At 44.8% G+C, this 27,824-nt stretch overlaps 1 protein-coding gene across 1 annotated transcript in view; it reads right to left on the bottom strand.

Annotated features, from left to right (window-relative positions):
* LOC146812239 (uncharacterized) overlaps nucleotides 1-27,824 on the bottom strand; it is a 303,094-nt gene that overhangs the window by 13,820 nt on the left and 261,450 nt on the right. The window contains exon 14 of the mRNA XM_085615147.1: nucleotides 16,101-16,146. Coding sequence (XP_085471273.1) covers nucleotides 16,101-16,146 — 46 coding nt within the window. The remainder of the gene's footprint in view (nucleotides 1-16,100; nucleotides 16,147-27,824) is intronic.

The following is a 27,824-nucleotide window of genomic DNA, read 5'->3' as shown; positions in this document are numbered from 1 at the left end:
TATTGTGTGGAGAATTTAATCTGAATGGCACCAAAGCAGGGCTAGGTGATAGGGAAGGGTGCCATATGGGACGTAAATTGCAATCTTTTAGATACTTTAAGTATATCATAAAAGAAATTGAGCTAGTAGATATTTGGGTTACTTTGAAATCTCCAGACACTGGGTACACTTACAAGTCTGCCCCACCTGGCACTTTTGCAAGACTGGACTACTTTTTGGTGATGCCATCATTGGTGAGGGGGTCTAAGGTAGAGCATTTTCCAAAACTAATGTCAGACCACAACCAGTGCCTAGAAGATGGTCTTTCGAGAAGGGCCTCTTGTTTTAATCCGGAATATGTTAAACACATGAATCCTGGATTCCTGATTTTTTTTAACTTAATAAAGGTAGTGCTTCCCCTGGGTTAGTTTGGGATAATTTTGATGCTGGCATAAGAGGGGAAACCCTTAGGTTTAGCATGGCTAAACAGAGGTATTCTCAACTTCAGATTAGAGAACTTTACCTAAAGCTGGGTAACGAAGAGGTACACCTGGCTGTAGCTGTCTCATCTGTGCAAGAGTTGTCCTCTCTACTTAATCACTTAGTCATAATTAGGTCATGTCTGAATGAATTTGCGGTTAAGAAGATTGTCTGGAAAATTGTGGATAGAACCCAAGAGTGTTATGAATGTAATGAACTGGTGGGGCGTGTTTTAGCAGTTAGGTTGAGGCAAAAACAGGCAGCCAGGCACATTAATGAAATCAGGAATGATCATGGTGGAATTGTGACAGATCTGGATGAGGTTAGAGAAGCCTTTCAAGTATATTATACTGGTCTATACAAAGCACCAGCAGCGGCCTGCCCCGAGGACTTAGAACAGTATTTGGCTACAACAATATCTAATAAAGTAAACCAGGAGGAGCATTTACTCCTATGGGCGGAATTTTCTCTGGAGGAAATCCAGCTTGCCCTCAGGATCTCCCCTCTTAGAAGGCAGTTGGGAACTGATTAGATACACCTGGATTTTGTACTTTTTTTCATTAGAACTTCTGGGTGAGCTGCCTGAGATATTCAGGCAGGTTTGAAATGGAGAGCATCCCCAGAATTCATGGGCTACAGACAATTAAATAGTTTTTCTAAAGAAAGGAAAGAACCCTTGTAACCTGGGATCCTATTAACCAATTACGTTGCTAAACAGCGATATTGAACTTTATTCTAATATCTTCGCAAATCGGCTGGGTAGCATTATACATAATCAGTGTTGGTTAGGCAGCATGGGCTTATTCCATGAAGGGGGACCTCCGATCGTATGCAACGTGTAATTGCACTGTTTGATGCTACTGAAATTGTGGAAGTACCCATAGGGGTTGCTCTTTTGGATGCCAAGAAGGCATTTGACAGGGTGTCCTGGGAGCATTTGTGGAAAGTTATGGAGGCCTGTTGATTGGGGGGGGGGGGCTTTTATTCAAGCAATCAGGGTGAGGTATTCCAATCCAGTTGCTCGACTTCAGATTATGGCTAATGAATCTGAGCCCTTCCGTATAGAAAGGGGAATGAGGCAGGGATGCTCCTCCTCTCCCTTGCTATTTGCCTTGAATATAGATCCCCTTCTCCGGAGATTGGAATCCTCCATGATGTAATACCAATCCATCTGCAGGGATGGGAAATGAAAACATTGGCTTATCCAGAAGACGTTGCAATAGTCACAACAAAATCCAGATAATGCTCTCTGTGACATCAAAAAGATAACTGAAGAATTTGGGGTTTACTCTAGGTATTTGCTAAATAAAGGTAACACACAACTAGTGGTGAATAGATATGTGGCTGTCCATGATTGTTGGGTGGTAGAATATGCTGTTTGTTTGGCGGTTATTATTACTGCCAAAGTAGAGCATTTAGTCAAAATAAACCTCTCCCCAATCATTGAAAAAGCTAAAAAAGATTGTAAAAGATGGGACAATTTACATCTCTCTATTATAGGGAGATGTAACCTAGTAAAAATGATCTTCCACCTGAAGTTACTGTATATGTTCTAAACAATTCCTCTGGAGTTTGAAAATGCCTGGAGTAACACAATAGACACATTGATGGCCAGGTTTATCTATTCATATGGGAAAATCAGGAGGGCAAATAGGTTTTTGAGTTTACCCAGGGAAAGAGGGGGATGGGCGCTGCCTAATTTTCAATTGTACTACCTAGTGTCAGCTTTGCGGTATTTTTACTCTCTCTTTGATAACAAGGTAGAAGAGGAGGGGACTCAGGGCTATGTTACATCAATATTCGAGCTAGGGATGGGGCGGCTGCTAAGGGATGCCGATTGAAAATATTTGAGCCGAGCTATTATAAAAAACACATGGCTCAAGACTCTGATTGTGGTGTTCAAAAATTGGTCCGGGATATGGAAGAATCTGGGATTAGGAAACGTATAGCTGGTATACTCCTATGCATCGGAATAGTCAAGTGCAGAAAATATTTCATGACTGTTGTTTATTCAAATGGGAATGAGCTGGCTGAGGAAGGATAGGAGATCTGCTCTCGGGCACCATATGGCATCATTTGAAGAGATTTGGACCAGATTCAACATTGGGATCCGAGATTATTTCAATCACTTACAATTTAGGGATTTTCTGTTAAAAAAATATGTGGGGGAATTGCTGGCTTTTCCAGGATACCCCTGGTGGAGGTTTTAACATGGGGAGCAAACTATTCAATATCACAAGTATTTGGGTGCCTAATGGAGGGGATCCCAGATGATCTGGAAAACCACGATATTAAATGGCAGGCAAGATTAGACATGGACATGATGCTTTCTGGAATCTTTAGAGTTAGGAGGGTCAATGTTATGCTCATCTAATTTACAAATCCAACACTATAAAACGATTTTTGATTGATAAATTACCCCCGCTAAATAGCTAAATGGGCTGGGGTGACTGGGACATGCGGTCCTCGCTATCAGGAACTAAGAACAGACTTGGTTCATATGTTTTGTTTGTGTTCCTGCCTTAATATACTGTGGTCAGAAATTACACTATTTCTAGGGGAGATCCTTAAGGTGAATATCTCCCTGTCACCCCAGCTTAGGCTGTTGGGTCTAGATGAATCAATCTCAGGAATGTGTGTTGAGTTAATTTTTATGTTGCAATGACAGTCTTCAGGCTTTGTGTTGCCTCTGCTTGGTTGGACCTCCTACCTCCCACATTCCAGCAATGAAAGGGGCACTTTTTTATATATCTATAACCTGGAAAAGGCACTTATAAGCAAAAGGGGAAGAAAGTTAAATTGAAAGGGAGGAGGATATGGGGGCCTCTCTTGGATTGGGTGTTGTCCTATCATTAGTAGCTCGGTCATTTGAATGTTAGCTGAAGGGAATGAGATTAGGTTGTTAGGGTGACACAGTGGTTTACTCTTATACTATATTGTATGCCTGAGACTTTCTGCATTTCTTTTTTGGGTGAATAAGTGATCTGAGTTGAATTTTCATTTAAACCCAATTGCTGGATTTATTACTATTTATTGTATTGAGGTATATTTGCTGCTGAGTCTTTTTAAATTATTGGATGGAGGGGGGAATGGTTAAAAAGCTTAATAAAAATGTATTTAAACAAAATGAAGCTTCTGGCATTTCAGTGGATCGAATTCATGGGTAAAGCCACTATACAACATGATGACATCGAGAGAACAAGTCATGTATTTCTGGATTCTCACTGTACAATGTTGTTCAGTCTTGGAGTTAATATTTGGGTGTCTTGTCAGAATGGCCTAAATGCTCATTATGAGCCCCTCTGGCCATTGCACTTTATTTCAATATTTTCCAGTCTGGACCAAAGTCCTGTGGCTCAGTCCAAACTTGATACTAGACATATAGCCTGGGTTCTCTCTTCTAATATTAGGGATTGTACTCTAGTAAAACTGAGTGGGTTGGACCTGTAACCATAATTGATGAGCGGGTGTATTGCGGGGGCGAGGGGGGCTTCGATTTGTGTGACTAAGTCTCTATGAGTGGCCTTGCAGGAACCAAGACTAACTTCTTCAAGGTGGGCATTAACGGATTTACCCACGGACATCTTATGCATTTTGGGGGCCCTGGGCCAAACGTATTTTGGGGGCCCCTGATCTGAACAGCTTTGAATTTATGATTCAGTTTCAGGTTTTTATGCCCTCTTTGGCAATGTCACTATCAGTGCACAGGCACAGTGGTCCATATTCTAGATGTGTTTACACCTAATATTTAAGGATAGTGATGTGTATTTTCAATATTGTAACACAACCGCAGTTCACTAATTTACTGCAAATAATCTCTATGAGACCCTCCCATTTCTCATATGTGTGGTCGTATTTTATTGTAAAAAGAATTATATGGATGGTGCATGAAACAGAAACACTTTTTCTGCGAAATATCCGTAATAGATTCTAACACATCACCCACATTAAAAATAAATTAAAGGAAAATGGAGTTTAAAACCGACTGTTTAAGAATTATTCAAGGTCATCAGGGCAAGACTCAGCGGTACAGAGCTGGCTGTATCAGCGCCCCGAAAGGCTGGTGCCCTGGGTCAGAGCCCACTTTTCCCATGCCTTAAAAACGCCTCTGGTTTTACCATGCAGAGTAGGGATGGTGACAGTGTTTGACTGCATGGCCTTTGATGCCTCTCAATATGTGACTTAAGGCTGTGTCTTTGATAAGCAAGCACCCATGTAGGCAACCAGTTCCCACTGGTCCATGCTATATAAAATAAAGCTGAACTGTTGGATCCGACTTATGCTCCTCATGCTATGATCTTGTGTGCTCCTTCAATGTGCTCCAGCAGCATAAGAGCCCATCTAAAAACATGTGTTATGTCTAAGGAAGCCTGCAGTACAAGTCTAGTGTCACAGGTTCAATTCATGACTGGATCTTCTCTGCTCTCCATTCTTCCATGTTAGAGAAATGCAGTATTGATTCAACAGTGTAAGAAACACTGATACCATTGAAGGTATTTGGAAGACACCTTGGGTTGTTTTATAGAAAGAGCTTGGGGAGCAACAGGCATTTTGGCCTGTTTCTTGAGCCCCAGGGACTGTTTAGTTTTATGTAAGGGGCAGTGACAATTGTGTGGCCATTTCTATAATATGAACCTGGGTGGCACAAATTTTGTGCCTGGGCAATCACAATGGGACATTCAGTCACTGTACGAGGGCGTGGCCTTATTATAGATGTGGACACATAGGTATTACAAAGCTGTTGGGAGGCACACTAACTGTGCACTTCCAGGCACCCCTTGTGGATAGGGGCACAGGGTCAAAGTAAATCCTCCAGGTACCCCTATACAGCTGGGTTTTGAAATGCCTACATTGGGTGCCTGGGAGGCCTCTTCAAATGGAGACTAGCCCACCTCTAATGAAAGGGGAAGCCACGGTTACAAACCGCACCTATACCTTCCCTAATGCGCTCTCCTTGGTGGGAGTACGAAATATCTGTGTTTGGAAATGCTCTACTGACACAGTATTTTTTGTGTGTTTTCAGTGAACTGGCCTGGCCTGCATCCTCTGCACCTAGTTAAGCCACAGTGCAAACAAGGACAGTGTGCTCAATAAGTAATTTATGCTAAAGGGTTCTATCACACAAAGTGCTACAAGGTGATAAAATGGTTATTTATGCCTACTTTGGTGTCCCTGGGGAGACATAATATTATGGAAGGGTTGCAGATGCTTCTGCAGTCCCTTTGGTAATATGGATATTGCAAGCACTCCCTCATATGAATGGTTGTAGCCCTATGCAAATGAGGAAATTCTTTTTATTTGTGCCCACGCTATTTAGCAGAAACCATCTTGGGGGGGGGGGGACGTGGCTAGCCAGCCAAGATGGCGGATGCATCTTAATAAGGTTCTGAAACAAATCCTGCCCCAGCTAAGGCATACACTGCCCAATACTGCCCTAATTGCTTCCTGCTGATGGTGTTCCCCACTGATGCACCCCTACCCTGGGCTAGATACCCTTTTGATTGCAGTCACTGGGGTGAAAACTGGCAGGGGCCTACAGCTGCATGGAGATGAGCTACCGGGAGCCATCCCAGTGGCACTGGTCGGCTGTACTGGGTCAAATTGGTGGCTGTCCTGATTGACCTTAGTCTCCCCCACCGACTTGAATGCATGGCTACCGAGGCCCCCACTGAGATCACACTCTGAGTCGGTGGGGCTGCGGCACATCACTGGCTGGTCCAGCTATGTTTCTGATACGGCTCTGCCCAAATGAAGTGGCCGCTGCACTGGGGAGGCCTCAGAGGACCAAGCTACCGCAGAGCTGAGGCACCAATACCAGGTGAGCGGAGTGTGGCGGGATTGCTTCAGCCCTGCCTGTGCACACCCTCTCCCTGGTTGTAGTCCAAGCCAGAAGTCCAGAGGTCATGTTGGGCCTAGGCTTGACCGCAAGGCGGTGGACAAGACTGAATTCAGTGGTTGCAGCATTGAGAAGGCCTTGGGGAAATGAACTGCTGACTGGCGGGGTGCTGATAATGTGTGAGTGAAGTGTGACAGTGCTGCCGCACACCCACAAAGATACACACACGGTTCTAGTGTTCACCATGCTATTGTTGACCATCGGTCTGGGCAGTCCCTACTGTGTAATTCAGAGGAGGGGAAGGTTACTGCCTGCTAGTTTCTGTACCCCTCCTCACTGGGGCTTGTCCCTGCGGGAGACTGTGGGTCGAGTCAAGCTTTGCCCAGATGGCAGTGGAGAAGATGGAGATCGTGGTGCTGGGGCCCTGCAGCTAACCTGGCTCTTGGCCGGACACCTTGTCAGCTGCACAACTTAGGACACAGCGTTAAAGGGCGTGCAAGCTGCCTGATGAATCTGTGTCTGGTCCTACCCTGGGCCTGCAACCCCACTGACAGCTGTGGCGTGACACCGGATGCTAACGCTGGGCTCCCAGGGCATGACATGTGGCACCATACACCAGCCCTCTCCTCTGATCGACAAAAGAGTGAGTTGATGTGCTTGGAAGCTGAGCTGGACCTGGCCCCTGCTGCCCCCTCCAGAGATGTGGCGAGCTGACTGGGACCGACCAATAACCAATATCAACCGGGACCCCCTGCAGAGTTCTCTGCATGTTCCACTGCTGTGAGGGGTCAAACACAAGCTGAACCTTGCTGCTGGGCAAGGTGTCATAATGGCCGGTTGTAGAAATGTGATGCTCCCTCCAGGCACAAGCTCACCCCATTCACAACAACAAACAGTACGGCGGAGGAGACTCCATCAATACTGCCCACCCATGTCTACAAAGCTAGCTGATCAGATCTCACATTTGTGTGCTGCAGCAGCCACAGCCATTCCCCAGGGCCCCTCATCTCTAAGGGAGCATATCCGCTAGGGTGATCACTTCAAGTGCACATAGCCCTTTCGTGCTAGCATTCACAAAAGAACTGGTCATACTTAAGCATCTGGCACCGGTATCAATCCTGAAACCTCTGGGTGCCTCAAAATGGCAGCTTACACACCACTCGGAATGGCTGTTTAGTATGATGCCTGAAAACATACTTAAAGACAGAGATATCAGGCCTGCCTCATCACACACTGACCACTTAGAAGCCCAACACCCTCCAACTGGCCATGGGTTGCCTGCTTTCAGGGACCCAGCCTGTACAGGTGCATTCAACCCTAGAACGGCAAGCTGGAGATCAGATGGGAGATGGAGCGCTCAACTTAGATATGTCCCTCGGGCCAAACTGGATACTGTCCTACAAGCAGTGGAAAAGATTGGCACCACCCTTGAGCACAGACGTATATCACTCGAACACAGAATCAACAGAAAGACAGTAGATTTCACTCTGCTGCGCACACACTACCGCAAGCTTGCGGATAAAGTGAATATGGTGGAGCACATGCTGACAGAACTCCAACCAGCAGCCTGCAAAACCACAATCCTGTTACTGACCCTGTTGGATTGCGTGTATGCCCTGGAATGTAGGGCTGAGGAAGCTGAAGGCCGATCCAGGACAAACAATATACACATACTAGGACTTCCGGAAGGAGTAGAGGGTCAGGATTCTGTATGATATGCTGAGAAGTGGATATGCATGCTGCTACCTAGGGCCACACTTGTCCCCTTTTTCTCGCTTGAGCGTGCCACCGAGTGCCAGTGCGCAAACCACCACCTGACTCTAACCCCAGACATTTTCTGTTCTGCCTACTGAACTACAAGGATCGAGACTCCATCCTCTGTGAATCACAAACGTTACAAGACATTATAGTAAACAATGTCTCTCTCATGATGTTTCCTGATTATACCATGGCAGTGCCAAGACAAAGGAGCTCATTCCAAGCAGTCAAGCGGTGCCTCCAAGACCTCAATATACGCTACTCCTTGCTCTCCCTCGTCCGTTTCTGCACCGTAATTAACGGGACAGCACATTTCTTTGACTCCCAGGAGGAGGCACGGAACTGGATGGAGGCTGCTAGGCTTATGGTCTCATGCTCTGCACTCGCTGGAGCAGGATAAACAGGAGATGTGACAAGGAGCCGCAACCGCGGGCATCACAGAAAGACCAATCACCCTCCTCAGTGGTAACAGACCTAGAGCAAGTAATCCTAGAGTGACGAAAAGCCCTGCAAATGGCTTCACGATGCATGAACATGATCCGGTCCCTGGCCAAGTTGCTAACTCCTAGCAATCTTTACGTGATGATGGTTCCTCTAGCACATGACCATCCAAAGTGGACTCCCTTGCCCCACCATAAGTTACTCCACAACCAACAGATGACATAATGTGAACCAACAATGAGGCCTGACCCAGCAGCAATGCCACAGCTGTTAATGCCTGACTCATTTCTGTACTGTCTCACACCTGTAAAGGCAATGGATCACTTGATTTCAGCAGCTAGGATCCCAAGCATGGATTCATCTCTACAGGGAAATAGTGCAGGCAGACCGCAGGATAAAAATGAGATTACATAATTAGTGCACACATGCCTATAGTTGGGGAATCACACATTGTCCACAAACGGGGTCCGCATCATTGGCTCCAGTGACCCCACACCTGGCTTACAAGACTGATGGTTGCCACAGACAGCTTAACAGTTTGGGCAGATACCTGTTGTACCTCTGCTCAGGAAATGATACACCCATTGAGGTTCAGTTTCCTTTTGCAAGTTTTAAATAGTTGCTCTATCACATCTGAACACCTGACAGTGCCTGCCTGACCATGCCGACACATGTAGGAGTAAGACACGACCCCGAAGGTGTCCCCACCTATGGGGCACTAACACTTTATCCACATGATGCACACTTACATTATCACATGCAATGTGAGAGGCATGCAGACACCCTCTCGTCGATATTCCGCAACTCTTACCATAAGTGTAGGTCTGCTCACATAGCTCTACTGAAGAGACACACCAGACACTAACTGAAGACAACAGACTCAGAAAGCATTCTAGGGGCCAGGTATTCACCACAGATTACTCCTCATATGCAAGAGGAGTTGTGATCCAGGTAAGGTCAGGGACCCCCTTTGTGGCAGATGAAGTAACTGTGGTCATTGAGGGACGTTTTGTCCTGATTCAATGCCCCCTTAATGGTTGCCAGCTTCTACTAGGGTTGGTATATGCCCCGAGCACAGGCCAAATGGCATACCTACACACATTATCTAACATAATGCCTAGTTGGAGCAGAATACCATGGCCATTAGAGGGAGACTTTAACTCTGTTCTGTATACTACATTAGACTGCTCATTTCCCCCATTTCCACATATTGTAGCCATATCAAATGCACAAGCATTAAGTGACTGGCTCCAGCACTGGGGCTTGGTAGACCTGCATTTCCGAAACATGCATCTACTCATTCTACTCTTCGCCCCACAACCTACATGTTCAAATTGATCGTATGGTGGGATTGACCAGCCTCCTTCCCATGGTTAGACTGATGGACGATTTCGGTTGCACGCACTCGGACCACAATCCTCAATTCATGCAACTCACTTGGTAGGTGGACATACCAGCTATAGCCACGTGGCACCTTCAACCTGCGGCATTAGAAGACCCACCATTTAGGAAGTCAGTCGGAGCAGCAACAGCAGAAAATGTTAACCGCAACAGCGATATGGCAACAGATAGGTTGATTGAATAGGACGCTTTTAAAGTAACCAACAGGGAACATAGCTTGGGATTAACATGGAACATTCGCAAGCAATTATATTGTAATATCACCCACATTGAAAATGCACTCCTAACACTTAAGACACAATCAGGAACAAATCCGGAGTGTGCTTGTTGTTTAGCAACGGCATGCTCTGAACATTCCTCACTGTTGAAGCGCCTGAGATGTCTCAATTTCACCACGTACTCAGCTGACACCCATGCCATCTCAGATCATGCGGGCCAGTTACTGGCATGGTTGATATGTCAAGAGCAGTCCCGTATCCTATCCTTTCACTGCGCGCCCACAGGACAACTTCCCCACACCTAGCATGAAATCCATGCTGAACTTACACACCACTACACCTCCCTCTACCAATCGACCCTGAAAATTGGGTCTGGGTGCCTAGATGCATTCTTTGCCACAATCAGGCTACCCGTCATTCCTACAGAGCAGCGAGGGGAGATTGAGTAGCCAATTACTCAAATTGAGATCCACGAGGCCATTAGGGCCCTAGCGACGGGTAAGACATCAGGGCCTGATGGCCTACCAGCCGAGTTATTTAAACCCTATGCCTCGACATTGATACCCAGCTTAGATGACTTGTAAAATGAGCTGCTTGCAGCAGCCAGTCTCCCTGTATCGTTATTCAAATCTCTTCTCATATCTCTGTCAAAACCAGACAGAAACCCTACTGCTTTGGGTTCCTACTGCCCCCTGGCATTGCTGACCGCCTGGCCCCTGGTCTTCTCAGACAAGAACGGGTTTGTCCCGGCCCGTAGCATTTGCTAAACTTGCGGCGCTTCTTCCGTGTCTTAAAATAATCAGCCCTTAGGTGTCTGATACTGGACTTAGGGAAGGCCTTTGATTCACTGGAATGGAAATTTATTTTCACAGCCTTATCACGCCATGGTATCGGAGGTTGTTTACTCCGATTGATAGGCTACTCTACACAGAGTGGACAGCTAGAGTGAAGAAAGGGTCATACCTAGGCTGTGGGGTTTTAGGTTTAAACCTATAATAACTGATAAAACCCCACTGAAAGAGAAATAGCCCTCACCAGTGAAAACATATAAACACTGAATAAACACCTGCACAACCACAAACTAAATGCCATTCAATGAAAGGAAAAAGAGAGTGAAAGAGTAATTTTGTTTTACTTCCTGAAGGGGTCAATACAATGTAACTTTGTTATACAAGCTAGCAGTAAGAAAGACTGGGGTAACATTATTCTGCTTAAATTTTGTTGTTTAGGGATGCCACTAAAATATTGTTTCTTCTTCCTTTTGTTTTTTTCAGTTTTGTGGTCTTTGTTCTAAAGAGGCAGGGTTTCGAAGCATGTTTTAGGTCTTGTTTAATTATTTTATAAACTGTAGAGAATAAGGAAATATCAAAATCATATTTGATATTTTGGCTGTGTTTGATTCTTTCACTGATAGGTAAAATGGCTGGTTTCATAAGAATCTTTCCTAATATGTGTCATCATATTTACCCACAGAGAATGGGTAAAAACCCTTGATACATCAGCCCACAGTGTCTAGTGGGTCAGTATTGATAGTGGGTGAATTGCCAACACCTCAGGCTTTAAACATTCAATGCAAGGTATAGTGACAAGTATAGGTATAAAGAGCGCTATCGCCAAACATCTGGGATAGTCGTGAAAACATGGAACACAGTGTCACTTGGAATGCTCTGCCGAAAAAAGGTTCTTTCCAAGCTCAACAAAGATTAGAGTGATATTTTTTGGATTTGCAGTGATTTAGCTACGTATATGAAAAAGTTGTGTGATGACCTGACAAAATTGATACCCGAGCTGAAGTGATTCCCTATAGGAGATTCTTGCCAATTGTTAGATGGTATGCTGAAGGCATCTTTACAATCTTCAGAGTTAATGAGGGATGCTATTGACTTTTTAGTCCATTCTGGTGCACTGTTTTCTTATGCACAGGAACTAAAACACAAATATTTATCATTTTGTGCTTTGTGTGAAATCAAAGAAAGAGTCATCCCAACCGTGTCCCTTAGCTGATGGTTCTCAGTCCAAGGGGCTATGAATGCTATATTATCCATGTGGCAACCGTTTACAGAATTTGTTCTGAGTGATGATGCCAAAGGCAAGAAATGTGAGGATCTTTGGTCGCATATTGATAGTAATGTGAAAAAAGTACACTCTACTGCATTGTTAGAGTTTTACAGGAAAACATAACTGCTGTAGTGGACATAATAAAAAAACTAGAGTCTGAAAAAACCCTTGTCTGCCAAGTGTTCGGCATAATTAGATAGATGTGAAGCATCTCCTTGAGAGTAGGCAGGGCGACACATTTAGTGACTTTGGCACTACAACGTTTCATGTTAGAGTGCTTGCCACTTGGTAAGATAAGCAATGTTGAAGACCAAATCAGGAACATTTATTTTACAATGTATGAGAAATGACTTGCAATGATACATAGAAATGTCCCTTCACCACCAATGGCATTTGAAGTCAATGAAACCTCACTGTGGTCCTCTGTAAGTTCTAGATCACTTCAGTAAAGGGGAATTTCCTCCATAGTTTCTAAAGTGCTGCTTCATTTTTGACCGCTTCAATTACTCTGAGGGTATAAGCACCCAGCTCAATGCAAATGTTGCAGAACCTGCCCTAAGAATCACAATCTTCAAGTGCACCAGTATTGGCATGGAAAGCTATGTTAGCGGCCAGAGTTAAGAAATTGTGTACTGGCATTTTGGCGTTGCCCGTCTCAAGTGCCAATGTTGAGAGGGCCTTTTCACAGAAGTTTACATGGGAAGGAAAGAGCGAGCACACATGACCAAAGACTCACTGAAGAAGTATTGTATGGTGTACTACAATAAGTTTAATTTGCAAAAATCTATTTGGACCTCATATACACTATATGTACACTGTCTATACCATGTTCTATCAGTGCAGAAAGCAACCAATAATAAAAGCAAAATGTTCCATAAACATCAGAAAAACCCTTATTCTGTTTTTAGTGGCGCGAAAATGTGTAACCACTGATAACAACAGTTTTTTAAGGTATTGAAAACACTGAAAAAACCCCACCAGAATTTACCAGAAATAGAAACTGAAAACAGGAAAGCCTAGTCATACCTATCAGACCAAAATGCAATATGGAGAGGCAACAGGCAGGGCTGCCCGCTCTCTATGCCACTCTTCTCCCTGGCTGTGGCGCCATTAGCCGCTGCCAATAGAGAACACAGCATGAAACGGGATATCCCGCTGGGAGACGGGACACACATAATTTCACTATATGCTGACGATCTTCTCCTGTACATCCGAGACATCCACTCAGACTCTTAATGACTTTGCTGGCCTTTCTGGTCTGCGGGTAAACTGAGCCAAGCCATGTTTGTTCCCATTCAATGAGGACTGCACTGACCCTACTTGCATACTTAATGGTGTTCCCATTATGTGATAACCTACTAAGTTTAGGTATTCAGGAATTCAAATCTATCATCAGCCAACATACCCATCAATCAAGTGCGGGTTGGCAGTTCCCTAAATTGAAAAATATATCTTGCCTCTCAGCTTCAATGGGTGGTCAGATGGATAATTGGAAAGCAGCAATCTGACACTGACACACTTTCACTAGCCTGGACACTCTTGGCGTTGCTCCAGCTATTCCACTCCTGTGCATTTGGAAGGCTGCCAAAACTACTGCTTCTGGAAGTCGCATGCCGTTGCTTTCACAGAAGCCTTCTACATCACATGCGCCACTTTCCCATATGCACCGGCATTACCACAACTGGGCAAGCCGATAGGCAATGTCACTAACACGCCCACAGAGCTCACCATCTGGCAGACAACCTCTACTGGGATTTTGCCCTACTAACTTATGATATATTGATGGATGTGAAGGCTCTACCCCTGGGTCAATTACTACTTCATGCTTCACTAATAGTGGCACTGGGCGACAAATGGGGAGAAATTAAAGAGGTTCACCAGACACACCTAACTCTCCAATACCTACATGTTATTGGGCAGGTAGACACCTAACAAAATGGTTTGCGGCCTCGTTACACCTCCACACAGTGGTATTGCTCCTGCTTTTGAGACAGCACTGGGACAAAAGAACTCACCCACCTCTGCACTGACAAGAACTGGGCTACCATACTAGAAAGCCAAGTCCGAATCCCCCACAATGCCCACTCTCATCTCATGCAGTACTACATTACCCAGAGAGCATACCTCACTCCTGCCAAAATATTTAGATACTTCCACTGTGCAGACACCGCTTACCCCAGATGCCAGATGCTGATCTCCTACACAGGGCATGGGCATGCCTACTCCTCACTCCTTACTGGCAGGGAGTCATGACCCAGCTATCCAACTGCGCAGGCCGCTCAATGGTGCACACATGAGAGGTATGCATCCTGGGGCTTTTCCATTGAAGTAAACGAGTTAAGGTGGCCACTTATTTCTTAGACCTAGGAATGCTGGTGGCAAAACGTCTAATCACTAGGAGATGGAAATCACCAGCGCCTCCCCGCTGGTGGCCTGGAGACATTCAATGTTAACATGGGCCAAGCCAGAGAGTATTGCATTACGCAGGGAAGACACACTGGGGCTTCATAAGACCCCCATTGCCGCCTATTGAGACATCATTCTGCAAGACTTCTAAATCGAGCCACACCTGCAATTAAACAATTCAGAACCCATAATGCCACAAGTGGAGGGAGGCAATGAGAGTGGGCACACCGCACAATAGCAAACACAAGAAGGGTTAACTAACATCAGCACGTTTGCCTCACACTGTAGGCGTTGTTTGATGTAAAAGTAACTTAGCAATGTGCATGTTGTTCATATATTTGTTGAGACAGAGGGAAGGATGGGGTTGGAGGGATTTCGAGGTTGGGTCATGTTACCCTTGTTGACTTTCTTTGTCCCTACCTTTTACCCCCTGCCTCCCGTTAATATTGAGGTTTTCCAAGGGTTCCCACTGTTAGCACAACAAGCTGGAGCTCCTACAGCACATCACAAGACTGAGCTCCTAGTAGCCCTCCCGGACTTGGAGGCATGTATCCTGCCATTGTACAGAGAGAGTAAAGGTATGCATATGCACATATATTGCTGGCAAAAAAAAACATGATGTGATCGTTTTTAGAGTTTTTCTTAAGGGTAACATGAAATGGCCCTTTGTCATTTTACACTTAAGGCAAGAGAGCAAAGCTAATCAGATATTGTATCATGTGTTGACATGTTGAACCTTTTACTATGTTACTGTTAGTAAAATTAAATAAATAAAAACTGATTTAAAAAAAAGCAGGCACCATCTTGGAGGAAAAACAGTTGTCAATAGACATAGACCCAGTCAGTAAACACCGCTGATGGGGCATTGCTGGTCCCAGCGACAACCTAAGCATCCCTCTTCAAGGGGTGTAGTCACACACTGCAACGCTGTGCATGGGAGTCCCTGCTTCCCCTTCAAAGTGGGGCCCAGTTTGTGTCTGCAGTGATAGGCAGACCAGCAGCTTCAAACACCCTGTCCACCTTTCACTCATTTGCTGTTGACAACACAGGCATAAGCTCATGCCTGCACTCTAAACAGCAACTTTTTTGGTAATTTGATGCTCTACCCCAATCTTCACTGGGTGCACACAGTTGAGGGTGCACAGCGGCACAAACAGGGATAGTACACCAGAACTATAATTCAGAGCTAGGATGTGAATCAATATACACTGATAGTTAAAGGTACAGTTTAAAATGTGTACGGTCAAGAATCCTACTCACACACACACACCAGCTGCACTAACAAAGTGAGGGGATGTGAGGGTTCGTACACATGTATGTATGTATGGTTGGAAAGTATGAATGTAAGAATGTATATATTGCGGACCTAGCTCAAAGGCGGCAGAGCATTGTACAGGGTCAAAGAAAAACATATACTCAGTGTGAGATAGGAGAGGTAGGTGGATTTTGGGAGGCGAAGAGGGTCTCAACAACAATTAGAATGCTCTGCCAACAATGAATCTTCGTACTATTATTCCACGTACCACGTCACAAGAGGGTTGTCCCTGAACAAACTTCGCAGAGCCAACGCTGAAAAACACAAAAAGTAAATAAGCCAGTTTACATATTTTTTTCCTGAAGTGAAAAATTTCTGAAAACATAAAAGTGAGTGCAGTTATATTTACACATAGAAGCATAAAAGAAATTGAGCACATATACATAGTCACATGTGCATCTATACATATTCACACAGGAGAATACTTAAAAACACAAACAAAAACAGATAATATATCGGTTCTGACGGTTGAGTTGACTATGCATCCACAGAAGAGATCTGGGTTTAACCCCTTTTCAGACAAGTTTGCATTCTGGTGGTTAACTCATCCATTCATCATACTGAAGTTGATATTATGAGTTAGATGTCAGTGAACATCAGTCATAAAGTACCAAGGAACAATTCAGTGTGAATGTCCTTTGCTTTGTCCATTTACTTCCGGAACTACCTTAATTCACTTTGTTCCCTAACCTAAATTGTACCATGAGGCCAAGCATTTAATTAATCTTATTTTATTTTATTATAACTACATAAACTGTAATTACCACTTGCCCTAAAACTAACACTAAATAGAATTAGAATATATCTTCTTAAAAATAAAACATTTTTTTAAAACATTTTTCTCCCACTAAAGCTGTTCCTAGCCTCTAAATTAAGTCATTTACGTTATGCTTATTACAATAAAGTTGTACTGTAACTGGAATACCAATTGTCCATCCACTTAAGTAAGTTAAAGAGAAAGTTATAGTATCATTGTATTTCTAATGCTAATCCTAACATAATGAAATCCATATCATTTAGATTAAAATAACGTTTATTGTATAACATGTATGTGTGCCCTAACCACACAATAAATTAAATTAAAATATCTATGCATTGAATTCTAAACTTAATGGACATTATATCCTTGTATGATATGTGTTATCACTTGCAGTTTATAGTTGATGTATGAATCAGAAGTTAATATCTACATCTAAAGACATTCGGTTATTAGTATCATATACCTAGATGAACTTGAAGTGCACACAATACAAGACCGCTACAATTAGCCTCTTCGAGGGTTCCTGTTCTCACTGCCACTCTACAGCCTACAACGTCCAGCAGGCGCAGCGAGGTGCTGCCGGTCATCTGCTTGCGTCAGGAGGCGCATTAAAGCCTGCAGGGGGTCCCGGACCGCAGGTTCCTGTTCTCACTGCTGCCCATCCTACAATGACCAGCAGGAGCAGTGAGGTGCTGCCAGTCATCCGCTTGCGCCAGGAGGCGCATTAAAGACCGCAGGGGGTCCTACAGTGCAGGTTGCTGTTTTCACTGCCGCCCTACAGCCTGCAACGTCCAGCAGACGCAGAGGTGTGCTGCTGGTCACCTGCTTGTACCAGGAGGCGCATTAAAGCCCACAGGGAGTTCCGCAGTGTGTGGACGCACCCAGGCGGCGCCTAGGCAAAGCCCGGGCCAATGGCAGGCCTGTCTGTGCCCGTCCGAGACCGGAGAAGGCCGGGCTGGGCCTCTCATCTAACACCTGTTATATGGTCATCGTGTTGCCGTTGCAGCTGGAAGTCTTGATGGGAAGGTGAGAAAGCCTACAGCTACGGCTACCGCTGGGGTAACTATAGCCACCTTGGACTCATTTCGAACTAAAGCTACTAATGCCATTTCTATGGAGATTGCCATAGCTGAGCGAAGGCTCTCATTGGGGGCGGGTGCCTGTGCTTCGCTGGAGGGCGCTGAGGGCATGATTCTTGTTCCCGAGTCTGATTTTAATTGTGGAATAGTGGGATCGGGAATTCTGGAAGCTGGTAGCTCGCTCTCAGAGGTCCCGTTGCCTCTAACCCATACCAATTATTACCTCCTTGATAATGAACCCTCCAATTTTAGAACCAGCAAATGGAAAGAGGAAAAAAGGCCCATCTAAAGAGTCAGGCCCCCCAAAACCAAAAAGGCAAGGAAGTCAACCCGTCCAGTCAACTTTAGATCTGTACCCTGTCAACTCCATTAATCCGATCCTATCTAGGCCCCCGAGTATCTTTATGCTCTATTATACCCTTCGTTTCAGCCAATTTTGTCCCGTTTGGACTCCATCAAACAAAAATTACAAGAGCTTCTGAATCACAGTTCTGTTTTTAATAAAAAAAACTGCTTGTGTCAACGATGCTTTATAACACCCAGAACTCCTTTCTAATGCTCCTCCACTGCACTCACAGGCAGATAGCCATCGAACTGCAGGTGAATCCGGGTCTTTGTCAGGGGCGGCAATATCTTCCTGTACTACAATGCCTCAAACTAATGTCAGTTCAACGACAATAAATGCCAGAGACTTCCCACAGGTGACTAGAACTTCGAATGGCACGTCCCTAGGTCCTTCTCCCCAGGTTCTTCATGAATCCAGACTGCCTATCAGAAGCTCGCAGAGAGAATTTAATCAGTCACAGACTGACCCTTGCAATCAAACTATGAATCTCCCGCATGCAGCTTGTCCATACGTCTTAATACTGGTAAATGTTTCAGCACTTAGTTTTGCCTGAAGAGAATCTACTCTGCAAATAATAGACAAATCTCGGCATTGGCTTTCTAATCACACACAATCGGGACATCTAATACAGAATAACTTATTAATGGCGAGAAGATTATTATCATGGATTGGTCCTACTAAAAAGGCCTATGAGGGGGACTGCATTGTACTAAATTGTGATAATAATTTATTGTAAGAGATTTACTTTTTCAACCCTTGCTGCTCACAAGGTGTGTAATAAAATGTTCTCTGTACCCCTGGGTTTTTTCTACAATCCACAGAGTTTGCAACGTGGTTCGGTCCCTACTAGCAGTATGGTTCCAGCTGTTCGAGATAATTTGTCTTTGTTGAATCATACAAATCAATCAGATTATCTCTTTTATAATAAGTTTGCCCTCTTACCAGGTTTGGATTCCTGTGATCTAACAGTTTTACATCACCAAATGACATAGGTTATTCATTATGAAATAAACCCCTTATCTTACACACTCCTGTCCTGGAATATAGCACGCTACAATAGCAAGCGACAAAACGCAGAATAGCTTTCTATCATTACTAATTCTCACATTATCTGCGTACATGAAACATGGGAGACTGAATCAATCTCCATTAATGGATATCGCTTGTTCCAAACATTAAATATACCCGCCACACGGGGGAGACATAAGGGGGGTTTTCTCACACTGATTTCTAATTCGTTCGTATTTCATATTTTAAATGTTGTAAATATATCACCCTATTTTCATATTTTAATAATTAAAGGTTATGACTCCTTGGATCTCTTATTGGTGAATTATTATAATAATAATTTTCTAAACCCCGATGTGGTTCCCAAACATTTAGATAAGCTTCTAGAAGATCTAGTGGAGTCCCATCCTAACCCTTTAGAACTCATCTGGCTCAGAGACTTCAATTTAAAGCTGTGTCCCAAAAACACTAAGGAAACAAGCAGGATTATGGATTTTAGAGAAGACTCCATTATACATCTTCGGCATGATATACAGGGTAATGTTGTAAATAACATCTTGAAGTGGCAACTGGAGGTCCGTAATGAGTTAGATTCAACTACGGGGCAGCTATCCCCACATTCTATAGAGCAGAGTATTCCTCCACAATTGACTATATTATTTCCAAAGACACCCTTGAAATACGCTTTATAGAATTAGAGCCACAATTCGCAGCCCTCAGTGATCATGGCATGCTTTGCTGCGCCCTCTCTTGGCATGATCCAAAATAGCGTAATGTCAATAAAGTTCCTGAACCTATCCTAGCTAGAAAAAATAGCTTTGTGCTAAAGTGGGATAGAGTTGATGATATCAAGTTTTTTGCGAATCTTCTTTTGGTAAATCAAGAGGCTATTAATCTCTGCTTGGACCCTTTGGCAGGTCAAAAAACTTTTAATTAATATGATGTTACAACTCACACGCCCACTGTCAGCAAGAGCCATCCCACAGCATCGTTGGTGTGATAAATCCTGTGTCATCGCCTCAAACAATCTACGGTTAGCCCTTAAAACTATACCAAGGGATAGAGGTCTTATCCATAATTTGAGGGATGCTTATGAATCTGCACGAGTTTCTAGGCTAAAGCAGCTTAAATCTGAGGCCTGGGACAATTAAAAACAAGCTTCTGCACTTCGTGATAATAACGCATTTTGGAAGGTGAGTAACAATAATTTTTTAAACGATCGTGGTGGTCCCGCTATGGACATACATATTGAGGAAGACTACTGGATAAGGTACTTCCAGGAAATCTTCAAACTTGCCAGATAGCTGTCCACCTAAAAAGCCGCTATTCTGTCTTTCATTTGAGCTTGAAGAAATTACATTGGCATTGACTCAATCACCATCTATGGAAGCGCCAGGGTCTGACGGGGTCCACATGGACATATTCCTATAGAATATCCCCTTTTGGGCTCTTCTGTTAAATGTGTTTTTTAATTTAATTGTACAGTCTGGTCCCTTGCCCTCCAGGAAACAATCTGTTACCATCCCAATTTTTAAGAAAGGGGATTCCTTCTCCCTTGCTAATTATCGACTTATAACTTTACTTGAAAGTACGGCCAAGCTAATGGGTAGATTAAATACATTGGAAGTTTGGGCGAAGGATAACTAGTTCCTCACGGATGTACAGTATGGTTTTTCAGGAAGGGCAGGGGTACCATTGACCAGTGTCTTAATTTGTCTTTGATGATAGGAAAGTATACTGTGGCCAAAAAGGGCACTATATATATGGCTTTTATAGACCTTTCGAAGGCCTTCGATTGTGTCGTGCAGAGTAAACTTTGGCTCATTTTGTGAAGGAAATGGGAGTTATAGTGTTCATTAGGGAATTATATAGGGATGCTACCGCCATGGTTCGGTATGGGAGGCATGGCGAATGCACTAAATTCTTTAAGATTGAAAGGGGCGTCAGACAAGGGTGCATCCTGGCACCGTTTCTTTTTGCCCCATACACTAATTAATTAAATACCTCTTTGTGTAACAGTGCGAAAGATACTCCCCATGTTCTGATGACTCCCCTTCCAATTCTGCTTTATGCAGATGATGACGCTTTGTTGGCAAGGACCCCTTTGGATCCCCAAAATTTTATTGTACATTACTCTGCTTTTATGAATAAATAGGAGCTACATGTCAATAAAGCAAAAACCCATATCATGGCATTGGGGGCCCAAAGAAGAAGCAGTTTAGGCTCCATCTCGGTGGGGACAAAATAGAGCAAGTCCATTGTTTTAATTCTTTAGGGGTTGCTTTTGATGACAAGCAGCACTAGAGGGAGATGTTACAGACGTGATCAAATCTTATAGCCCAAAGTACTGCTACCATGTTTAGGTTTTCTAAGAAACTAGGATGTAAACCATTAAAGAAAATGTCCAAAATCTATCTGGCCAAAACTGTAGCAATTGCCGCATATGGAGCAGCTATATGGGGAATATCGGAGGTGAGGGCACTTCAAATTATAGAGGACACATTTTTTTAAAGATTTCTCTCTCTCCCTTTAGCAGAGAATAATTTTATTGCTCACAAGGAACTAAGTCTCCCTTATATCCCTGATGCTATTACATTGGCCCCACTTACTCTGTAGCTGTCAATCTGGAAAAGAAGCACGGTTGACTTAAATCAGAAGATCGTAATAGATATAATGAACTTAGATCTTGCCCACAAAATTCCTTGGCTTGCATATGTCTATCAAACTGTTGCCTCTGTGGGGCTTGCATACTTATATGACACGCCGTCTCTATGCCAAAATTCCCTAAAGCAAGCTTAAAAGATATTTTTATAAAGAAAGCAGTAGCACAAAGATGGAAAAGATACAGAGGCAAACAATCTGTTAGGCTCTATGACAGACTACCTTACATTCCTTTACACCATAGTTCTTACCTCGTGTTAGTAGAAAATATACAGCATCATCATATCTTGATTAGATTTAGATTAAACTATATCCCGTTAATGTTGGGCTACCCGAATAACGTTTTTTCTATAAATGATTCACCCCCTTGCCCTTGTAATGATAAGGCAATTCAAACTTCTGTGCATTTTCTCTTTTATTTTCCATTTTACCCACTAGAGAGAAAGAATTTTATTGTACCACTTTCAACTAAATTTTCTCTTCGCTCTTCTGCACTTGCACTTTCCACAATTTACCAATTAGAAACCGCGTTTGTGTGTTTCGCTGTGTCATCATTTTTATTGGCAGCCATAAGATCTCGGAAAGCTCCATAGTACATATTTGATAGATTTCTTATATTGATTGCTTAGTTAGAAATCAGATGTTGACTTTTATTTTTCAGTTTTTCATATATGACATTTTTAAGCTTATTTTTGCAATGCCTTTTTTGTATTATAAATACTTTTTTTAATCACCTTTCCTTGTATCATATGTACTGATATTTTAGCTGAACTTTTATGCATTCTTTACTGTAATGCGAAATAAAGTTATTTGATGATGATGATTTTACCAGTTTCAAGAGATAAGGACTATATTTGGATAGCAGTATTTCTGGTCTTACTAGTATTAGCTATTGAAAGTGACAGTTTTCAATCAGTAAAGATTTCTTCACTCGTATTTGTTTGTATTTTCCTCACCTACCAACAGATAGTGCAGCCCCCTGGAGCCGAGCCTGCACTGCACTCAGAAAATGACCACTGATGTCAAGTCTTTTTCACTACCTGTTTGCACCACGATACAGCTATAAGCAGGGACAGTGCACCGTATTACAATGAATGTGCTGCCCTTGAGCAGCTGTGAACCAGAGGCAAAAAGTTTCCCTCATTTGAATGGAGCCACACGCCTATGCAAATGAGGGAATGCTCGCTCATGATAGTGCTGGTGCTAGGGGCGTGGCCAGCTGCCAGTCATGGTGGTCGCCTGTTGAGGGAGCACCGGACCCGGGCAGTAATTATCCTGTAGCCTTGCCAGATCCTGAGGTCTCTGTCATCTGCCGATCTTGGGCGCGGTGGCAGCTGGCTGGTGCCGGCCCTTGCAGTGCTTTTTGGCTCTCGAGGAGGCAGAGACGCGGAGCGAGCGGAGCATCGCTGTCGGGGCCTGCGGGGAGCCATGCAGCCTGGGACGGCCTGATAGCTGCGTGGTGTGATCTGGCCAGCCTACATTGCGTGGCCCAACGGGGCTCGGCGCCTGGAGGCCCTGGGTGGCGTTGTTGTGAGCGGGCAGCGTCACATACTGTCAATGGAGGGGCACAAGCAACGAGAAGCAACTGGCGCGGCTCAGGTGGGCTGGCCTGAGGCGCGAGTCCCGGGGCGCGATTACGCTAGCGCGGGGGGTTTAGTGCAGCCCACACGAGACCGCGAAACCGAGGGGGCGAGCCCAGGAGTCCCCGGGATGGGGTGACCAGTATTTTAAAGCAAAAAACAGGGACATTTCCCAAAAATAGAAGAAGGACTGCAATTTTACTTCAACACAGTGCACAGAATGATAGTGCACCTTAGAAGAAAATTACTGAAAAGGCAGAAAGAAAAAATATAAAATTGCTTTTTAAAGCCAGTTGCATGCCTGTTAACTAAATTGCTCTCCTGTGACAGCTGCTAACTATCCCTGCTTTGAGAAACATAAAAAATACCTCCCACCCTTTGCAGCCAACCCTCTCAAAAAACAGGAACATGAGCTTAATTTTCTGAAATCTGCTGGGACAGCAGCAGAAAAGCAGGGCCTGTCCGGTCAAATCCGGGATGCCTGGTCACCCTACCCCGGGAGGACGTAGGTGAGGGCCATCACCTGCACACCTGGAGGGGGAGAATCCTACGGTGAGCTGGGGCTCCCCCCCAACCAGTGCTGCAGCTGTCTGCTTGCATGAGAGCCTGTGTGAGTGCATTAATGCGAGCCTGTGGACGACGGTGTATCTGGCTACATGGCACTGCGCACGAATAGTGGAGTGCCAATAACGACCATTGGTGCAGGTCCTGCAGTGCTGCTACAGTGTGTGTCACCTGGAGTGCCCCCACTCCCCTATCCCCCTGCTGTGGAATCGGACCTGCATGGCTAGACGGTGTGGAAGATGGCTGACATTTGGGGCACTGCATTCGGTGGTACGGACCGGTGGCCTGCAGACCGGTACTTGGTGGAGGTCGCGACGGACTGCGATTAGTGCAGTCAGTTGGGATCACGGTGCAGTGAGGGCTGCCAAACAATACAGGAGCTTCCCCCATGGAGTAGGGGAGTGCCACGCTGTCGCTCCACCCCGACCACAGGGAGCAGGGCAGCTTCATGCGCTGTGATGGGACGAGTGAAGGGCAAACAATTTGAAGGTGTGACTGGACCATGTCCCGGAGACCGCGTTATCGTCGGGCGGCTCCCAGCAAGTCAGCTACATTCCACCTACCAACACAGCGGAGCTGGCGGACAAGCTGGATTTGATTTTACAGGAAGTGCGGGACTATAGGAAGGCCATAGAGGCGCAAATCGGTGCTCTAACGTCTGGTCTGTCGTTGCTTCAGGCGGACCACGCCAAACTAGCAGACAAGGTAAAAGATCACGCAATGGAACTACAAGCCTTGTCCCCCCCAGCAAACCCAAAACACCGCTGATATTAAACAACTCCAGTCCCAGGTAGCCACCCTCATGGACCACGTGGAGGATGCGGAAGGAAGAGCGCGGAGGAACAACATCCGTGTCATAGGTCTGCCAGAGAGAAGCGAGGGGGCCGACGCGGTCCGCTATATGGAGGGGTGGCTCAAGGAGCATGTAACTTCGGAGGGCCTGTCTGACCAATTCTGCATAGAACGGGCACACAGGATCCCCACGGGCCGTCCGAAACCAGGAGCCCCACCGAGGCCACTTATAATTAAAACTGTTAAAATACAGAGACTGGGACACACTGCTGTAGAAGTCAAGAGAGATACCCCAAATAAATTTTGAGAATACCAAGGTCTCGTTGTACCCAGATTACACACTTCTTGTGCAGAAACAGTGCTCCTCCTTTTTGTCGGTCAAGAGGAAGCTACGAGAACTGAACCTGCAATACGCCTTTCTCGACCCGGCGCAGTTGAGGATCATTTATGAACGGAAAACGTATTTTTTTTAGAGTCCAGGTGACGTGGAGGAATGGTTGGAAGTGATGGAGCTGGGGAGGCAATCGATGGCTAACTCTCAGACCTCGACATCCACTATGCGTAGTGGCCGCGCGGCGGGACGCCGCGCTTCAAACCGATTACGCAAACTGAACACACATCTTCGGCCGATAACTCAGCAGATACAGTGCGACAAGGCGACGGCGCTTCTTGCGGTTTCCTCCTTCCGGACTACAGCGCAGATCGGCGACCAGACTACGTCTGAAGTAGACACCCAGAAATCGGACTCGGATGGGAGTGTGGCCCTGTTTCCCTCAGTAACCCCACAGACTGGGGATGGACTGATACCCAGAACTGGGTGAACAGCATTACGAACTCGCACCTGGACAGTAATGTATATGACTGCGTTACCTTATTTTTTGGGTGGACGACGTAGTGATCACTACAGTTGCAGACCTCTTCGGTGAGGGGATGTTATTAGACCACGATAATTTTGTTCGGGAAACCGGAGCACCTGATCATTTATACCTCTTACATGCCGCACTGCTACAATATGTCCGAAAGTACGGGGCCCCGCAAAGACAAGAGCCCCCCACTAACGACCTAGTGAAAACATTGTACTACATGGGCAGGGGGCGGCATCTCATTAGGTGGTTATATGTAGGCCTATGCTCCCATGCACAAGTAGATCTGACACCGCTTTGCACCGCCTGGGAGGGGGACATGGACAGGGCGCTTGAGGATAAGGAATGGGAGAAAGTATTGGAACACCCTAAAAGGGTATCACAGAATGCGCGATTTAAATATATTCAAACTATGATACTGCACAGGGCGTACCTTACACCACGTAGGCTCGACAAGATGTACCCGACGGTACGTCACCACTGCCCTCGATGCCAGTTAGAAGGAGCAGACCTAGCACACATGATATGGTCCTGCCCGCGGATTGGTAGATATTGGGCCTTGATTCGGTGACACACAGCGGAAATCACAAAGAAGGAAATAGGTGCTACGGTGGGGAGCTGTATCCTTGGATTACGGAAAGGAACTTCTAAGTATAAAGTGCAATATAGATTTGAAAAGTTGGCACTCCTCTTGGCGGTGCGAGCGATCACCATGCAGTGGAAGTTGAAGACGCCACCTTCTATTCATGCATGGCACAGCAAACTGACATGGTGGGGTGTTGCAGAGAGCGCTGTATTGAGGAGGTAAGAGGCCAGGGGATTGCGCAAGACCCCGATTGCGATGGACTGGGACATCATGTTGGAGGCATGTAGATCTTTGGACATACCCTTAGACACTAATCTCAGTAATGCCTAAGGTGGCGACTACACCTATAGATTAGAATGGCCTGACCCTGGGTATCTGTATCAGAGTGATGAAAATGCAGAAAATGATTGCGCCAGTGCTGGCAAGCGACTCTAGAGAGAATTCTACTTTTTTTGGTGTATGTACATATGCAGGATCAGCGGGTGGGGGGTGGGTGTATTACAGTTGTGGGGTTTTTTAAGTATACTATGTCCAGGTAAGACAGTAATATAAGAGTGCGCAAAGTCCTGTACTGTTATAGGCGAGTTGATATGATACCACACTATTCTCAAATTGGCTTAGTAAAGGTTAAATCATCGCGCAAGTAGAAGTTAATAATGTTACCTATAACGCAAGACGTTGGACTTTTGTAAGGTGTAGCATGACAACTGTTAGAATATGTTAGCTGGACTGTCATATAATGTACAACACACAGTCTTGCTATTTTCTGTGCATATATACTGCAAAGAAAAAGAAAAATCAATAACATTTTGTTACCCTCCAAAAAATTGATAGTGTTGGTGCTACATGTATGCCAGCGCTATCAGTATTACAGAAGAGGCCACACACGTTTCTGCGGCCCCTTCTGTGATAACATTGAGCCTTGGGGGCGCAGAAAGTGGGAGCACATGCCCTTTGCACCCCCCCCCCAAACACCCCCACCCCGGACACAATGTAAAATACAGCCCCAGTTACTCTGACTTAAGAGCCCTGCTTCTTTTTAGAGACTCACCGATTTGATGGGGATGCTTCAAGTTACAGAGACAGGGTGCAGACTTAGAAATCGAATGACTTTCATCTGACGTAGCTCATATTGATTTTTTATCTTTGTATTTTATATTTTTTCTTAATAAAAGTAGAAGTATGTGACCATATCATGATGGCCTTTGGTGGCACAGAGCAGTGGTGAGCTCCGTTTCCATACGCCCACAGTGCGCCAAGTGACTTTATTTTGCGAAATATTTCTGAGTTAGTATTTTATTTCCAGACGATCAGATTGAGAGCACACTGTTTTCAATCTGCTCTATCTGAAACTAAAGTACTAACACAGAGAAATATCGGGTTCAATGAATTTGGTTTATGCATTGCAAGTGTATAAAACTGCTGTTTGGCTCTGTGGTGGGCCAGCAAACCCCATTATGATATGGCCTCTTCTGAATGTTGTAAACGCTGAATGTGGTGCTGTCTTTGCATTGCCTTTTATTCTGCAAAAAACACTGTTACAGCACACTATATTATACATAAAGGAGCTTTGGGCCAGCCCTCTTTAGTCATTGGCTTGCTTGGGTGAGACCTCTTTGCAAGCATTGGCTCCATGGGCTGTCTGTCAAATTGTGAATCAATATTTTGTTGTTAAGTTTTGCTTGGTGAGAGT

This window comes from Triturus cristatus, chromosome 7, assembly GCF_964204655.1.
Source record: "Triturus cristatus chromosome 7, aTriCri1.1, whole genome shotgun sequence".
NCBI lineage: Eukaryota > Metazoa > Chordata > Amphibia > Caudata > Salamandridae > Triturus > Triturus cristatus.
The sequence above is the reverse complement of the archived record's forward strand: the minus strand, read 5'-3'. Positions and strand labels throughout refer to the sequence as shown.